This window comes from Podarcis tiliguerta (assembly GCF_965153285.1).
Source record: "Podarcis tiliguerta genome assembly, chromosome: 14".
NCBI lineage: Eukaryota > Metazoa > Chordata > Lepidosauria > Squamata > Lacertidae > Podarcis > Podarcis tiliguerta.
The window spans coordinates 31229212-31245286 of NC_139547.1; the positions used below are offsets into that span (position 1 = coordinate 31229212).

The window sequence follows — 16075 nt, forward strand, 5'->3', positions numbered from 1 at the left end:
CCACAACTTAGGGGCTACCACAGAGAAGGCCCTGTGTGTATGTACCAAGGCAGCTAAAGCATCTTCTCTGCTGGCACCATCTATCCATTTCAGTAAGCCCAGTCTCCCTCCCCCTGCTAATGGAAATTTCCTCCCCACCCCAGAACATACCTGCCGACGGAGACACATTTTTCTTGACAATCGCACGGCCAAAGAAATCTGTTTCTGGCTGCGGAAAGGAACAGAAGCCATTATGAGAGTGCACCATCTACTCCCCACATCACCCACAGTTGTTAAAGGCAATCCATCTGCCTGGTTTCGTCAGAGAAGCCCAATGTCACATGGGCACAGAGCTTTGCACAGGACTTCCAGCATAGCTACAGAATGCGGGTTTACTCTGGAATGTGTTCTAATGCATCTGGAGACATTTGCTCATTGATAAATACCCATGCAAATAGCTACCAGGCAGACCTCATTGTGTTTCCTGGGTTCCAAACCAAGGAATGTCTTGCAGCGGACACTGCAAAACCAGCAAAGTACTGCCCAATCCTGGAAGACTTTTAACCTTAATAATTTGGAATGCTGGCATTCAAGCGCTTGGCGAATTGCCTTATGGAAAAGGCATCTCATAAACTAAAGGGCAGAGAGCTTGAATTACAAATTTTTTAGTATCTATGGCATCATTTTATTTCTTATATGAATAATGAAGTGCATGGTCTCTGAGCGCCACCAGTATATGTCAAAGTCTAGCTCATTTAAGACAATACAGAAACTTTATTCTCAATAATGATGGAACTCACAAGTCGAGAATACTTGTATTTTTATAAAGCTTTATTATTTATAAAGGGAATCTTTGTATTTGTTCATATTTTACTATCCTTTTGGAGCTGCGCTGTATCTTTGTACTTTAAAGTTTAGATTTTTTATTCTTTGGGGTTTTTTTTGTTAGGGTTGCACTTTTTTCCTTGGTTAACAAAACAGTAAAATATAAAAAAAACCAAAAACCAAACACACAAAAAAACACACAAGCCCCCGCCCCCCAGCAAAGGGACATCTAGCTTGCAGGCATCACACTAACATTGACCATCTAGCTTGCAGGCATCACACTAACACTGACCATCCTATCCAAGGCACGACAGCAGGCAGCCTCAAAAGAAAGGCTGTATAGCTCAGTGCATCTGCTTTGAATGCAGAAGATCTCCATGTCGGGTTGGGGAGAGACTCCCTGCCTGAAACTCTGAAGAACCACTATCAGTCAATGTAGACAATGCTATGGGTCTGACTCAGTATAAGGCAGCTTTCTATAGGTTCACCAACCGAGTGGATAAATTAGTTTTATTATCCACACCTCACCCTTAACTCTGTCCCAGGTACTGTTCTCTTAGTGAAAAAGAATGCTATGCATGAGGTCTGCTAGCTGGCTTCAGCCTCGTGGAAAAGGCTGTTTGGGATGCAGCATATTCCTGTACCTTTGAGTTGCACCTAGAAGCCAGCATTTGCTCTCATGCTAACATAAAAGTGGCCTTGCTGATCTTTACGATCACCACCCACCGGTCCTCAAGAAGCCACCATCCCGCTTTTACCGCAAACCAGTGGACATCAGGACTGGCTCCCCAGTGCAGTGGAGCTGCAATAATAGCCTCCCAGCAGCGGTGCTGCTGCCATATACTGGGAGGATGGGGAATATGATGGCTGCCAGGTGGAAGTTGTGCAGGTGGCACCAGTCAAACTGCTGCATTGGCTCCACCAGTGCACCTGTGCAGCCCAGACATTGTTACTGCTGCTCATGGGTTTGAGTTCCATATTGGGCAAAAGATTCCTGCACTGCAGAGGGTTGGACTAGAAGGACCTTGTGGTCCCTTCCAACTCGACAATTCTAGGACTAGACAGCAAAAAGAAGAAAGGAGAGCTTCACATGTGCACTGGGACAAGACCCAGCAGAATTGCTGCCCTGAAGATAGGGCCCATTCTCAACTATGTGAGACAGAAACACAGCAAAGGGAATGAGGCACAAGCTGCCAGGCTGTGCTGGCACTGCAAGCTGCCCTGTGCTATGGCCCTTTGCTGCCTGCACTCCTTGGACGCTGCCCTCACCTTCTCCTCAAATGTGGCTCTCTTCACAATCTGGTCGAGACGCTGTTTGTGGTTCCGCACTCTGGATTCGGGCAGTGCCGGCTCACGGCTTGCTTTGTGGTTGCCTTCTTTCGGGAGCAAAGTTGTCTCCATCGCCTGCAGGGTAGATGGAGACAGGCAGAGAAGGGTTGGTTAATTTATTGTATTTATTTGGAGATTCTTTCTGTATCGCTTTTCAGTTCTGTTGAGGTGCTTTACGTATTATGTATTCATCACATTCACACCCTGCTTTTTCCTTGAGGGAGCTCAAGGTAGCGTACATAGTTCTGTTTCATCCTTACAACTCTGTGAAGTAGGTTAGGCTGAGAGATGCCGACTGCCACCAGATCAGCCAGAGGAGCTTCACAGTGGAATGAAGATTTGAATCCTGGTCTCCTGGGTTCCAGGATGACACTCTAACCACCATTCATTCATATTCTCTCTCTCTCTCTCTCTCTCTCTCTCTCTCTCTCTCTCTCTCTCTCACACACACACACACACTCTCTCTCTCTCTCTCTCTCTCTCTCTCTACATAACCAATAAATTCCAATGATTGAAACCAAGCCAGAAAAGCAAGAAAAAATGAAAATGCAAAATCAACACGAGGCCCCATTTTGGACTGTTCTGCTCACCATAGTTTCCTGGTTTGGCTGTAACAGAAAGCTATGGTTAACTGCTGCTTCCTGGCTTGTTTACTCTACTTGCAGAGAGGGAGGAGAAAAACAGCTACATTTTGATGCACGTTTGTTTACTCTCTTTCCCTTTCTTGTATAAAAAAAATGGGGGGGGGAAGGAGGAGTCTATTATTTCATTTCCTTTTGTACTATATAAATTCTTCCCTTATCAGCCAGCCCATATGAAACCTAATTAGACCTGCAATCCCACAGCCTGCTTAATTAGCAAGGCTGTTTGTATTCTGCATTTAAAAAACGAAACAGCAACAAGGAAAGCTCAGCTCTGCAGCCTGTATAAATTATGCAAATCTACAAATTTTCTCATTTTGCAAATCAGGAGAGTCATTCCGCAAGAGAGGGAGCTACACAGAGTCCCAGCCACTGATAGTCTTACTGAAGCAAGTCCTGTCTTCAGAGATTTCAGGAACCATTTGGTACACAATTTCCAGCAACTCACTGCAGCCATGAAGACTAGGAACTCAACAGATGTTGAAGATTTTCAGACAGCTTAATTCTAGGACCAATGTTGGATGTATCAGCAGAAGTCACACTGCACACCACAGCCGTGGCTGCCAGTTTGTACACCAGCATTGCATATTAGGAACAAAAAAGCAAACACCTGGTGTGTGTGTGTGCGCACACATCATGCACTGCATCTTGGCATAAGAAGTCTATCAGCACCCAAAATACAGGAAGAGATCTGTGTGATTCAAAAGCTTGCATTGTGTGTTTTAATAAGTAGCTGGCCCAGATTCTCAATTAGTCTTTGGCTCCTTGTTCCCTTGGGCGTTTGCCGCAAAAGACCTTTGAGCTCATTTGGTCTCCACAATTCCATGATTGCTGCAAGCCTGCAACTATTTCCAGTTTCCATCACTATTGGCTAACAGTATATTTAGAGATCTGGTCTTAGACAAGGAAATGCCACCCTCTAGGGGACAGAAGCTTACAATGCTCTCTTCCATCATCATGATAATTTGACAGTAGATTCTCCTCTGTTGGAGGTTTTTAAACAAATGTTGGATGGCCATATGCCAGGGATTCTTGAGCCGTGATCCCTGCATTGCAGGTGGTTGGACTAGATGACCCCTGGGCTACCTTCCAACTCTACTGTTCTATAACCTAAGAATGTGTTCTTTGCTGAATCAGACCACTGATCATCTAGCTCAGTACAACACCGGCTGGCAGCAGCTTTCTAGGTTTCCAGGCAGCAAATCTGTCCAAGTTTCAACGAATTAGGTGTGACTAAGCTTAAGGTAACAGCTGCCAACTAATTTTTCAACTCCACATGGACCACTAGTCTGTTCATCGTAGAATCATAGTGTTGTAGAGTTGGAAGGGGACCCTGAGGATCATCGAGTCCAGCCCTCAACAATACAGGAATATGCAGCTATCCCATATGGGGATCAAACCTGCAACCTTGGCATTATCAGCACCAAACTCTAACCAACTGAGTTACCCACTGTCCATGCTGCGATCTCTTAGGTAGGATATATTTAGCAACACAAAAAGGCCTTAAAGCCACAGAAACTGGGCATCTTGTTCCCACCCACCTCTTAGTTTATGTTGGCCTTACCATCCTCAAAAAACGGGCCTTCACACAACAGGTATAGGGTGGCCTATTAGAGATTTCCTTTAGGGTGGCCTAGAAGATGTCTGCTTCTTGGGAGAAAAGCGATGACAAACCTAGACAGCATCTAAGAGTCATCACCTTGCTAACAAAGGTCTGTATAGTTAAAGCTATGGTTTTCCCAGTAGTGATGTATGGAAGTGGGAGCTGGACCATAAAGAAGGAGGATCGCCAAAGAATTGATCCTTTTGAATTATGGTGCTGGAGGAGACTCTTGAGAGTCCCATGGACTGCAAGAAGATCAAACCTATCCATTCTTAAGGAAATCAGCCTGGAAGGACAGATCCTGAAGCTGGGGCTCCAATACTTTGACCATCTCACGAGAAGAGAAGACTCCCTGGAAAAGACCCAGATGTTGGGAAAGATTGAGGGCACAAGGAGAAGGGGACGACAGAGGACGAGATGGTTGGACAGTGTTCTCGAAGCTACCAGCATGAGTTTGACCAAACTGCGGGAGGCAGTGGAAGACAGGAGCGCCTGGCGTGCTCTGGTCCATGGGGTCACAAAGAGTCGGACACAACTAAACGACTAAACAACAACAACAACAAGATTTTGAAGGCACTTGAGCTAAGCAGAAAGTAGTATCAGGAGCCTCTTTAATCCAGATTTCCACTAGCAAATGATAGAGTTATAAATTTCAGTCTGCCACATACAAAAAACCAGCTGTGTCTCTCTTTCCACCCTGCAACAGCTATCACCAATCTTTCCTGGTATCAAGAGGACAGAGACATGTAATGTCAAAGGATCAGTGCCAAGAACTTGTGTGGTGGCAGCAACAGGCACTTCGGCCCACCATAGGGCAGAAGAGCTTTCTAAAAGAATTTGACAATTATGACTGTCCTCATGTAAACCTCAACATGAATGTTATGGCTGTCAATGAACTGATGCCAATCCCTTCAGCTGCAGTTGAGTAGCACTTAAAAAAAAAAAAAAAAAAGAGACCAGACATTTGCTGAGCTTAGAAAACAGCAAGCTTTATCACCATGGTGGAGAAAAATGACTGCTAACACATTTGCAAAGCTAGGCAGGGCTTTGCGAGGGTTCAGACACGATTTCTGGTGCTTTGCAAGGCCCCAGAAGTTGTGCTGGAGGCCCAGCAGACCAGGTGCTTGAGCACCCACAATTTTTTGTGGGTGCCCAGACCCCCAGAGCCCCCTATAGTTGCACCAGTGGGCCCCATCCACTACTGGCATGTGACCCACAAACCGTTGCCCACAAGGGAAAGTGGTCATCAGGTTGGAAAGGGGTCCTATCCCCTTCTCTGGACCACTAATTTTCAGGGATTTTTCTCCTTGGGGAAAAGGCTTGTTTACCAATGAACTGTTGCATGCTGAAAAGGATTCTGGGGCATACACAAGATCTGTAGAGCCAGGCCCACTTATTCCTTGATCCACTTGCTCTCCCCAAGAGCCGTCCAGCCACTTACCTGGCCAGAGTTCCGTGCATGAAGGAGGGCTTCCGTCCGCCTCATCTTCTCCAGCTCAATTTCTCTTGCGATAAGCTGCTTGGCTTGGTAAGTCAGCGGTTTCCGAAGCGGGAGATCTGGGAACCTACACACTTCCTCCATGTTTCTAGGCATTGCAGTGGAATAGATCAGTGCAGAAGAATTAGAAACAAGAAGAAAACCACACTAAAAAACAACAACTTATCTATCTCTGCGGGCCACTGACTGCCTTTCAGCCTAACTTACATCACAGGGTTGTAGTGAAGATAAAATGGGGGCGGGGGGGGGGGGAGAACAATGAATGCCACTTTGAGCATTAAGTTGTACACCTGCCCACTCTTGCCCACATTATTCTTGAAAGGGTAGAAAACAACGATTAAAATAAAGTTATTAAAAAAACCCACCACAGAATGTATATACTTGCAGTTAGCATTTTGGCAGGTTTGTTCAAATTAAGGTGTGAAATTCACTTGCCCCAGTTTCCTAGCATTCAAAGTTCTCTTTCTTGTGTACTGCCTTCCTAACACTAACCCGAAACAGCTCCTTCCCAGTTTTAGGGGCTCTGTGAGCAGTGTTAGAAACTGGGATAGAAAAGCTAGGAGCCAAATGGCTTCTGGGACCTGGGTTGTGGGCGCCAAAACAGAATGTCTAGTCGCCACTTAGGTGTGTTATTCTGATAAGCATGAACTAACACGTAATTCACATGAGTGACACATTGTTAAGATCACATTTTTAGCAGAAAATTGTTAATACATGTTTAATTTTGAAATAAAAGTATTGGTACTGTACTTCAGTTTTAAAAACACTCTACTCTTTATTGTTAAACTCCTTAGCATATTGTCTATCCTTAACATATATTTCAAGCACATACATTTCAGTAATCCTTGAGTGTCAGCCAGGTGCAAAAAAATGGCACCCAGACTTTTTGAGGTGCTTGCAAATGGAGAATCTTTAGGTGCAAAATGAGCCTGGAGCCCTCTTAATTTTAGACCCTGTCTGTGAGTACCCTAGTCAAAGTGATCTTTCACTGCACCAGAACCTGTTACTACTTGCCAGCATCCTGTGGCAGGCAGTTTCACCCACCAGAAGTCAGAATGTTTGTGAGCGTTCCATGGCTCAAAAGGAAAAAAATAATGCCCATGACATTTGTTCCCCACTTCTTAACTTGGTTTTGGTTTTTGGAATTGCAAGTTTGAAAGAAATCAAAATGTGCACTGTATAAAGAACCGTTATAAATTTCTCTCCAGAAGATGAAGACATCGGGTGTTAAGAGTAAGAAAGGAAAGGAAAAGGATACCGCTAATCAATGCACAGCTAAAGGAATTAACTGAGACAGACACTGACAAGGCAGCCTTGGCTGAACATTGCAAGGTTTATTGGTCGTCTAGAGTTTTCAAGCAGAGACTTGGAAGGAAATCATTTTTAATACAGCAAACAAGAAAGAAGGCAGAGCTCCTGAAATGCAAGGGCTGTCACTACTGAATGTGCCAAGCAAGTGGATAGAGACAATCCTGACAACACACACAATTTCAATATTTGAGCCTCAGATGCAAAAAACAAAATGCCTAGTGAGAAATTTGAGATTTCTAAAGTGTGGAATTTTAACCTCAAATTTGAAGTGGAGGTGAAATGCGCCTCAAAATTACTTGTATGTGAATTTTGGTGGCAAATACTCTTGATATATTTTCTGGAATGTACAAAGCACTTAGCAAATCTTTGATATTCTGCATCAGCCTTAAGGCGCTGGAAGAATCTACATCACAGAGTCAACCCTGAAAGCAGCAGATCACTTTTTAACAGTGCTGGACTTACTAAATTTTATAACAAAAATCATACCAACTTAATCCAGCCAACAATTTGGAATTTTGATTCTCGAACTCAGATGTCAAAATTTTGCTGCGATTTGAAACTGAGCCTTTCATTACATGAAATTCAACCAAATATGCTTGGTGGTGAAGGGTGTAAATTCCCTAGGGTGAAGGGCAAGTAAATTATAATAATAACCATAATAATCCCCAGCCGGAGTTGCCAAAGGTCAGGGATTATGTGAGTTACAGTCTAGCATCATCTGGAATAAATCTGGAAAGAGGACCCACCAGGCCTTCACTCCTCTTGCATTGAACAGTTCAATCCTAACCCTTAACTTAGGACACCAGGATAAGACCAATTATCTAGAGAGGCTATTATTCCCACACCACACAAAGGTAACTTTTGCAGACACATTTTGCCTACTTTGCAGATTATCTTTCCATCCCAAGGAATAAAACTTTGCTTTTAATTTATTTGTATTTACTCGAATCTAATGCTTACCTTTTTTTTGGCCAAATTATGTTGCGAAAATGTAAGGTGTGCATTAGATTCGATGGCACATTTACATTCGCCAGCAAATACTTTTTTGGTTCCAAGGTTCTGAAAACTGAGGTGCGCATTAGATTTGATGGTGCATTAAGATCCGAGTAAATATGGTAATATAAAATAAAGCAAGCAAAGCTAGATTCTTAGATCTTGAGACTAATCCACGTTAAAGAGGAAGAAATGGTAACAAGCAACAACCCATCTACTATGCTGGATGTGCCAGATATTAATCAAATTTAATTATCTCTTTGAGAAAGAAACACTGAATTGTCAACTGCCTCATTTCGACACCTGCTGCAGACAGACAGAGCTCCAGGTTTAAAGAAAAACAGGAGGCTTAGCATACTAGTAAACGCAGAGGAGTGTTGGAAGGGAGCAAAAGAACTAGAACTTTAATCAAGTAATTCACAAAAAATGGTGTCACAAGGAATAAGTTAATTAAAATAGTTAGGGGCCCCCCTATGAATCCGAAGGACCCCTTTGCACTAGAGACTGCCTGCAGTGTCTCTGAATGAGTTGCTGCTCTGTCTCGGCTCCTTCAAATTGATCGATCAATTTCCACCGAGGGTGGGGTATTCTGTCCCACATTTTGCAATCTTATCATTCCATCAGCTCCATCGTGGCGGAATTAGCCACCCTTCGAGGAGTCTGTCTGGTGCCCCTCTGCATGAGTCAGCGCTTTGGGCTTGCCTCCTTCCAAACGAAGGATCTTCCCTGACTGGTGACTCATGCAGAAACACAGAGGGTGGGATCCTCTGAAGGCAGCTGACTTGCTTTTGCTTTCCCAAAAAAGAATATTTTTGGCTCTAAAGAGCATGGTACGTGCCCTGAAAGTTTAACCCAGGAAAAAGAAAGGGTACCTTTAAAGCTCTTTTAGGAAACACTGCCATAACCACAGCACAGCTGACAAGTTTGTGCAAAAAAAAATCCAGCAAATCTAAGCCACAGCTATGCATTAATTAGACAAACCCTCTTGCGGCCAAATGATACACAACATATTTTGCCATTTTTAGTCAGAAAGCTTTGTTACAAAGATAGTGGCAAGCAGTGAGGTGGGGGCTCAATGAAGAGTAAAAGTCAAGGACCAGTGTCTTTTCAAGTGCTGTTGCCTGCCTCTGAAGAGCCAGCATTTTCCACACACTGGTCTTCAGCCTTTCTCGGTGATGCCAGCCACCCAGGTTGCACCAATCTCCTCAACTCTTCCCACCACGAAATGTTTTGGAGAGTTCTTCCTCTGAGAGCCAGTGTGGTGTAGTGGTTGAGAGCGGTAGTCTTGTAATCTGGGGAACAGGGTTCGCGTCTCTGCTCCTCCACATACAGCTGCTGGGTGACCTTGGGCCAGTCACACTTCCTTGAAGTCTCTCAGCCCCACTCACAGAGTGTTTGTTGTGGGGGAGGAAGGGAAAGGAGAATGTTAGCCGCTTTGAGACTCCTTAAAGGGAGCGAAAGGCGGGATATCAAATCCAAACTCTTCTTCCTTCCACGAAATGCCCAAGCATAGCACCTCCTCCCTGCTTTCCGCTGGCGAGACTCAGCTTTTCCTCCACGACACCCTGCAAAGTAAGATGACGGAGAAGCAACGCTCAGAGACTTGGCTCCTGGGTCAGCCAATCAGAAGAATAAAACCGCTGGTCTCCTCTGGTGTAGACACCCAAAAATGCAGCTGCTCCAAGGAAGAACGGCTCTCTTGGATACGATTCTTTCTGTCCGAAACTGGAGTGGAAGTTTCGTCTGCTGAGCTCAGATCTGTGCCTGCCGCTCCTTGGCCTCAAATGGAGTGATGGGCTGGCCGCTGGTGGACTTTGGTGCCTTCTGGACCTCACTGCTTGACAAAGCCCACCCCGTTGTAAGTGTACTTGTCGCTTAAATTCCTCACTGCCTCTTCCACCGACGACGACTGCTGGAGGCTGGCTGGCAGGTAAATGAACAGATAAATTAGGCCGAGGAGGAGTAGGGCGATCACCAGCGGCACCCCCCAGTCAGTCACGAACAGAGTCTCCTGGCAGCGGGCTTGAAACATAGAAGCGGAAGGCGGGCTGGCATCCTAGCGGCCCGACGAGGAGGGGAGAACCGGAGGCATCTTCAGCTTCTTCGCGCCTCTCCGTCAAAAGCCAAAAGGCAGCTGTTTTCTCTTCCTCTAATCCGATTAAGGCCAAACAATCTTGGCTAGGCTGGTTTTGAGCCCGGCGGCGGGGAGAGATTCCAATGATGAGAATATGAATAGAAGGCAGGAGAAGGCAGCAAATCAGAAGTCTGTCCTGTTGATCCTTTCAGCAGGGGGGCTGACGGCGAGGGTGGGAGGAGGGCAGAAATATATCCATGCCTTGAAAGGGTGGGGAGCTCTGAAAACTCAATATATTCCTGGAAAGAGGGCAGCCCAGTGATATCCGATAGAGATCAGGGTGCAGAAACCCAAACTAAGAGAGCTGATATGATACAGGAAAGAAGAAAACGGAAATTTCTCCCATCCCCTGAACACGCAGACATGAGTGCACTAAGCCCTTTGAATGAATGTAAGGGATTTGGAGTGAAAAAAACATTTCCAGCTGTATTAACCTTGAACCTGATTTTGCAGAATGGAGGGATATTGTTTCTTACTTATAGTGACGGGCGAATCAAGGACAAAAATTTCTCATTAACGATTTGAGTGAAAGGAGCACCCAATGCAGTCTTGTGTTAGGACAGGTGGCTTAGAAGAAAGAAAACAAAACTTGGCTCAATGGGAAATCCAGCTTGAGTCTTGACATGATGATTGTGGAAAAACCCCACTCTAACCTGGCTACCTGGGGTGAGTTAGGAGTTGCCTCTAGGTGATTAGGCCTTTAGCAACTGACCCTCCTATCCTGGCTATTTACTACAGGGCTGCAGAGAACCAATGGCCTTTCAAATGCTGTTGAACTATGACTCCCATTAGCCCTAGCAAACGTGGCCAATGTCCAGGTATGCTGGGAGTTGTAGTTTAGCAACATCTGGAGGGCCAAAGGTTCCCACACCAGCCTTAAGACACACAGGAAGCAGGCTTATACCAAGTTGGACCATTGATTCATCTACCTTAGTATTGTCTGCACCGACTGGCAGGAACTCTTTGTGGTGGCAGGCAGGGAGTCTTTTTCCCAGTCCTGTATGGAGATGCCATCTGGGGCATTGAGTCTGGGACCTCCTCCAGGCAAAGAGAGATGCTCAGCTATGGCCCTTCTCACACTGTTTAGTATGGGAAGGCTGAACCATCACGGAGGGTGGGAAGTAATTAACAACACAACCCACTAAGATTTTCTTACCCTTATCACTTTAACATCTAGGCCAACTTTGGTAAAATTACCAGTCCAGGAGCGTTTTTACCAACTTACTTAGCTCAACACATTTCTATTAACCATTTGCAGACTAACAGAAAAAAGTTAACTAACTCTGGTCAAGCTAACTGCTTCAAGAGTCGCCTAAAGGTGATTTTTTCCTTAGCGTAGGTGACTAAGTCAATATACAAGCCTGATATGGGCCATCTCCCACATTATGGTTTTGCTACAAGAACTGAGGTGCAGAAGTGCAGCACAAGTCCAGAACACTTCCCTAAACTACCCATGATTTCCACAAAACTCAACACATCTATGCGTGCCTTCGCTCATAGGAAGAGAGAAGACAGATTTGGGGCGGGGGGTGGGGAGTCAAAGAGGATCAAACCTGATTAAGTGAGTGGAGAGGAAGTGGCGGGGGCTGGATCACAGGAAGGGAGAAGTGATGTGTTTAAAGTCGACATACCCAGAAAATGAAGAGGATATTTTCACCATCTGCTCAGGGAGGGCTGGAAACAACACGCTTGCTTCCAGATAATTTAGGCACAGAGAGAGAGAGAGCGTGCGCTTAAGCCGAATCCTTGAGTTTCTCTTCTAGCCTGGATTATCTAATGTCACACGTAATGATGGCCAATGCCACCTCTGGGCTGGTGCCATATTAGGTCTTTTCTGAAAAGATCACCTGATAAATCAGTTTTACCTGGTTTTTATTATTATTAACAAACACAATAAAGAAAGGAGGAAGAAAGAGACTGTAGTCAGAAACCCACAACAAGGGTTTGGGGTGCTAATTTCAGAGGCATCCAAGGTCAAAAAAGCAGAAGGCGATTAAATGCTGCTTCTCAGAAATTCTGTACAAAACCTGCTAATCTCTTAGAATCGGTAATGAGATTTCTGACCAGAGTCAGAGGGTCCCTCGTGCCCAAGTGAAAATCCTAACATAATATACAGAGCGTGGAAGCAATGTGGATAAAAAAATGACTCTCCAGGTACTGGATACAATTCTGAATCCAGAATTCAGATTCTTAGATTCCCAGCTTTTTCATAAAATGAAATGGTAGACCATGCCTGCCGAAACCTCAGCAGCCAGAGGGAGTGTTGCTGAATAAGACCTGCCCATTTATTTTTAATTATTTATTTGTCATATTTATACCTCAACTTTCCTCCAAGGAGCTCAAGGTGGCCTCCATACTTCTTCTGCTACCCTTTTCATCCCCACAATGACTGTGTGAGTGACTGGCCAGGATGAGTGGGGATTTGAACCCTGGTCTCCCAGGGTCCTGGTCTGGGGTTAGGGGTTGGGAATTAGCATACCCCCCCCCCATTAATAACAAGGTTAGAATAACTTATGGAGGACTGCTCAGTCTCCCATGACTTCCACTCAAGTATGTCCCAAGCAGCAAGATCTGGGCTGCAAAGTAGAGGACCACTCTGCTTTCGAGTGAAATGCTGCCCCCAGAATGGAGTCACAAGGAAGGATGAGTGAGCCATGCTCTGAATTGTGAATGTCAAGGAGGAGCTCATGGATCTAGGTGCTCCTCATGTGGTGGGCGTGAGGAGAACATCAAGTGACTGTGTGTGAAATGCAACAAGATCAAAGGGTGCAAGGAGACCGAGATTTCGTTTCTGTGTCAAACACAATGCTTTTCTAAAGGGCAACTGTTTGCAGAGTTTACACCAGGGGTCCCCAACCTTTCTGGGCCCAGGGGCCCATTTGGAAATAGAAGAAACTGCTGTGGGCCCATTTCACAGAGAAAAAGACTGAGAGCGCTCAGAAAATACAAGCAAGAAGCAACCCTTTCTGGGCCTAGAGGCCCATTTGGAAATAGAAGAAACTGCCGTGGGCGCAAGATGCCCATTTCACAGAAAAAAAGACTGAGAGTGCTCAGAAAATACAAGCAAGAAGCAACCCTTTCACCACACACATACCCAAATGAGTAAAGTGGGGGAGAGGGGAAATGGAACCCCCACCAAAAAACAAAACAAAACAAAAAACCTGCCTGAAAAAAAAGAAGGGCACAAAACCTTGGTAGATGCCAAGGAAAGGTGTTGGCCGGCACTGTGGTACTGAGGAACCCAGGTTCACACCAACAGCTGCCACTCACAAGTGGCAGGAAACTGGACCCCAGGATCTTTAAAGGGTTTACCCTGCTTTGCAGTGGAGAGTGGTCCTGCAACAGGTAGTGATGGCTTTATAAACTGAGAAAAAAATCCATGGAGCATAAGGCTATCAAAAGCTATGATGACTGTGTTCTGATGGAGGTGGTAGGCTGGGAATCACAGGCAGGGAGAGTGCTGCTGCACTCATGACCCACTAGGGGGCTCCCCATCAGAAAAGGAAAACAGGGCGTTGGACTAGACAGGCCCCATCAGGCAGGCTCTCCTGATGCTTATACCAGGCATGGTCAAACTTGGCCCTCCAGCTGTTTTGGGACTACAATTCCCATCATCTCTGACCACTGGTCCTGTTAACTAGGGATGCTGGGAGTTGTAGTACCCCCCCCCCCCAAAAAAGCTGGAGGGCCAAGATTGGCCATGCCTGTCTTATACAGTACTCACGGGTCAAGCGTGAAGACATACTGCCCTTCGGGGGTCCGCTCCTGGTGGTAAGTAAGATTATACGCCAACATGGTGTTGATTAGCTCCCCCAGCTGCTGCTTCTCTTTCTGACTGTACAGCTGGGTGTTCACCTGGAAATTGCAAATGGAAGACAGTGAGTAGGAATCTCTCTTGCTACTTCATGCTATTAGACCTCAAGGCAACATCTTATGGCTGACTTGGGCTAACTGCATACGGTGAATTGCTAGAGGATGCCCGCTCCTGCAGAATACAGGGTCCGGCGGGTTAAATAAGGAGTAAGACGCACTTTTGGGTGGCCTTTCCTTCACTGGAAAGGGGCAGAGAGTTAAGAGAGGACCCACACAGTGGGCAAAACTATAGCCTGGGGACAGCTTTGTTGTATTTTGCTGCCAAGGACAGGGTGGGGTTTGCTTTCCCCCCTCTTCCCTCCATACCCGTCTTTCCTTTCGTGTCGTGTCCTTTAGATTGCAAGCTTACAGGCACGGACTGTCTTGTTTTAGTGGGTTGTATGTAAGAAGCTCTGGGAACCTTTTGGCTGGAGAGTGGTGTAAAAATCCTCTAGATAGATGTAGGCACCCACTGGGAAACCCACTCACTCCAGAGCAACTTTAACTGGCAAATCTGCACCACGTGTGGGGAACCTCTGGCCCGCCAGATGTTGCTGAACTACAACTCCCATCAGAGCCAGCATGGCCAATGTGCTAGGGAGCTGTTCTTCCCTACACCTGATCTAAAATCTCTGTTCCGCTGTTGTTAAGAATTTTATCACATATGAATGTAAGAAGAGCCTACTGGATCAGGCCAATGGCCCATCAAGTCCTGTTCTCACAGTGGCCAAACAGATGCCCCAATGAGAAACCAGTAAGCAGGATTTGAGCCCTCTACCCTGCTGTGGTTTCCAGCAACTGGTATTCAGAAGCACTGCTGCCTCCAACTATGGAGTCCGGTCATAGCCATTGTGTCAGATTCCTCCTCCATGAATTCCTCTAACCCTCTTTTAAAGCCATCCAAGTTGGAGGCCATCCCTGCCTCCTGTGGCAGTGAGTTCCATAGTTCCACCCATCAGATGTGCCAGGAGAATGGCCACTCTGCTACCAGCGTCAGCGTACTTCAAGAATTATGCGCAGTGTAAGCAACAAGGCCCAAAGGACTCAAGCAAGCCATGCCTCCTACTTCTTTTTTGACCTTCAAAGATTCCCAACAGCCTGTTCATGTACCATGGTTTGAAGGGCAATGGACACCAAGCAGACACACAAAAAAAGATTTTTGTGACACAAACAGGATGGCGGGGGAGAGAAGGACAGGGCAGGACACCTGCTGTCACTTTATTTATTTTTTTGGGTACACGGAATTAATTGTTTCCCTTCAGGTCTTTGCTTCTGCCAGCACTTGCATAACTGTCCCCTTTAGCCTTGCAACGCAAGAAGGTCTCCTGAGGTAAAGCTCAGGCCAGAGGACCGGGACGGGACGGCCTTGGCAGTCCACTTGGGCAGGGAGGGTGTCCTTTGCTCACTGTTTCAGGAATGGGCAGACAATCCTCATGCCAAACCGACAAACCAAAGCAGCTGGCAAGGGACACAGGGGTTTCAAAGGGTGACGAATGAAGCCTGTGGAATGGGGAGACTCACCAAACTAACATCGACTGCCATACCCAGGAAAAGCAGCCTTCACCAACCCAGTGGCCTCCAGATGTTTTGAACTACAACTCCCATCAGCCCCAGCGAGCATGACCATAGTCAAAATGGCTGTGCTGACTAGAGCTGATGGGAGTTGTAGTCCAAAATTCCCAGTTTTCATACTCAAAGGCAATGTTTGAGGCCTAAGGGGCACTCGGGGATAGGAACCTGGCAGTTCCACCGCCCTCAGCAGCTTGGAGTAGAGATGGCCAGTGAGAGGGTGTTTTCTGTGACAGTCACCAAGTTGTGGAACTTCCTCCTCACAGGTGCACGTCTGGGAACTTCATTATACAGTTTTTGGTGGTATGGTGAAGATGTGCCTGTTTATCCTGACCTTTGAC

At 45.9% G+C, this 16075-nt stretch overlaps 1 protein-coding gene across 1 annotated transcript in view; it reads right to left on the reverse strand.

The window, feature by feature from the left end:
• CHTF18 (chromosome transmission fidelity factor 18) overlaps positions 1-16075 on the reverse strand; it is a gene marked incomplete at its 5' end in the record, with an annotated part of 35334 nt that overhangs the window by 641 nt on the left and 18618 nt on the right. The window contains 4 exons of the mRNA XM_083413968.1: positions 151-208; positions 2074-2208; positions 5819-5963; positions 14038-14168. Of these exons, the coding sequence (XP_083270094.1) occupies positions 151-208; positions 2074-2208; positions 5819-5963; positions 14038-14168 (469 nt within the window). The remainder of the gene's footprint in view (positions 1-150; positions 209-2073; positions 2209-5818; positions 5964-14037; positions 14169-16075) is intronic.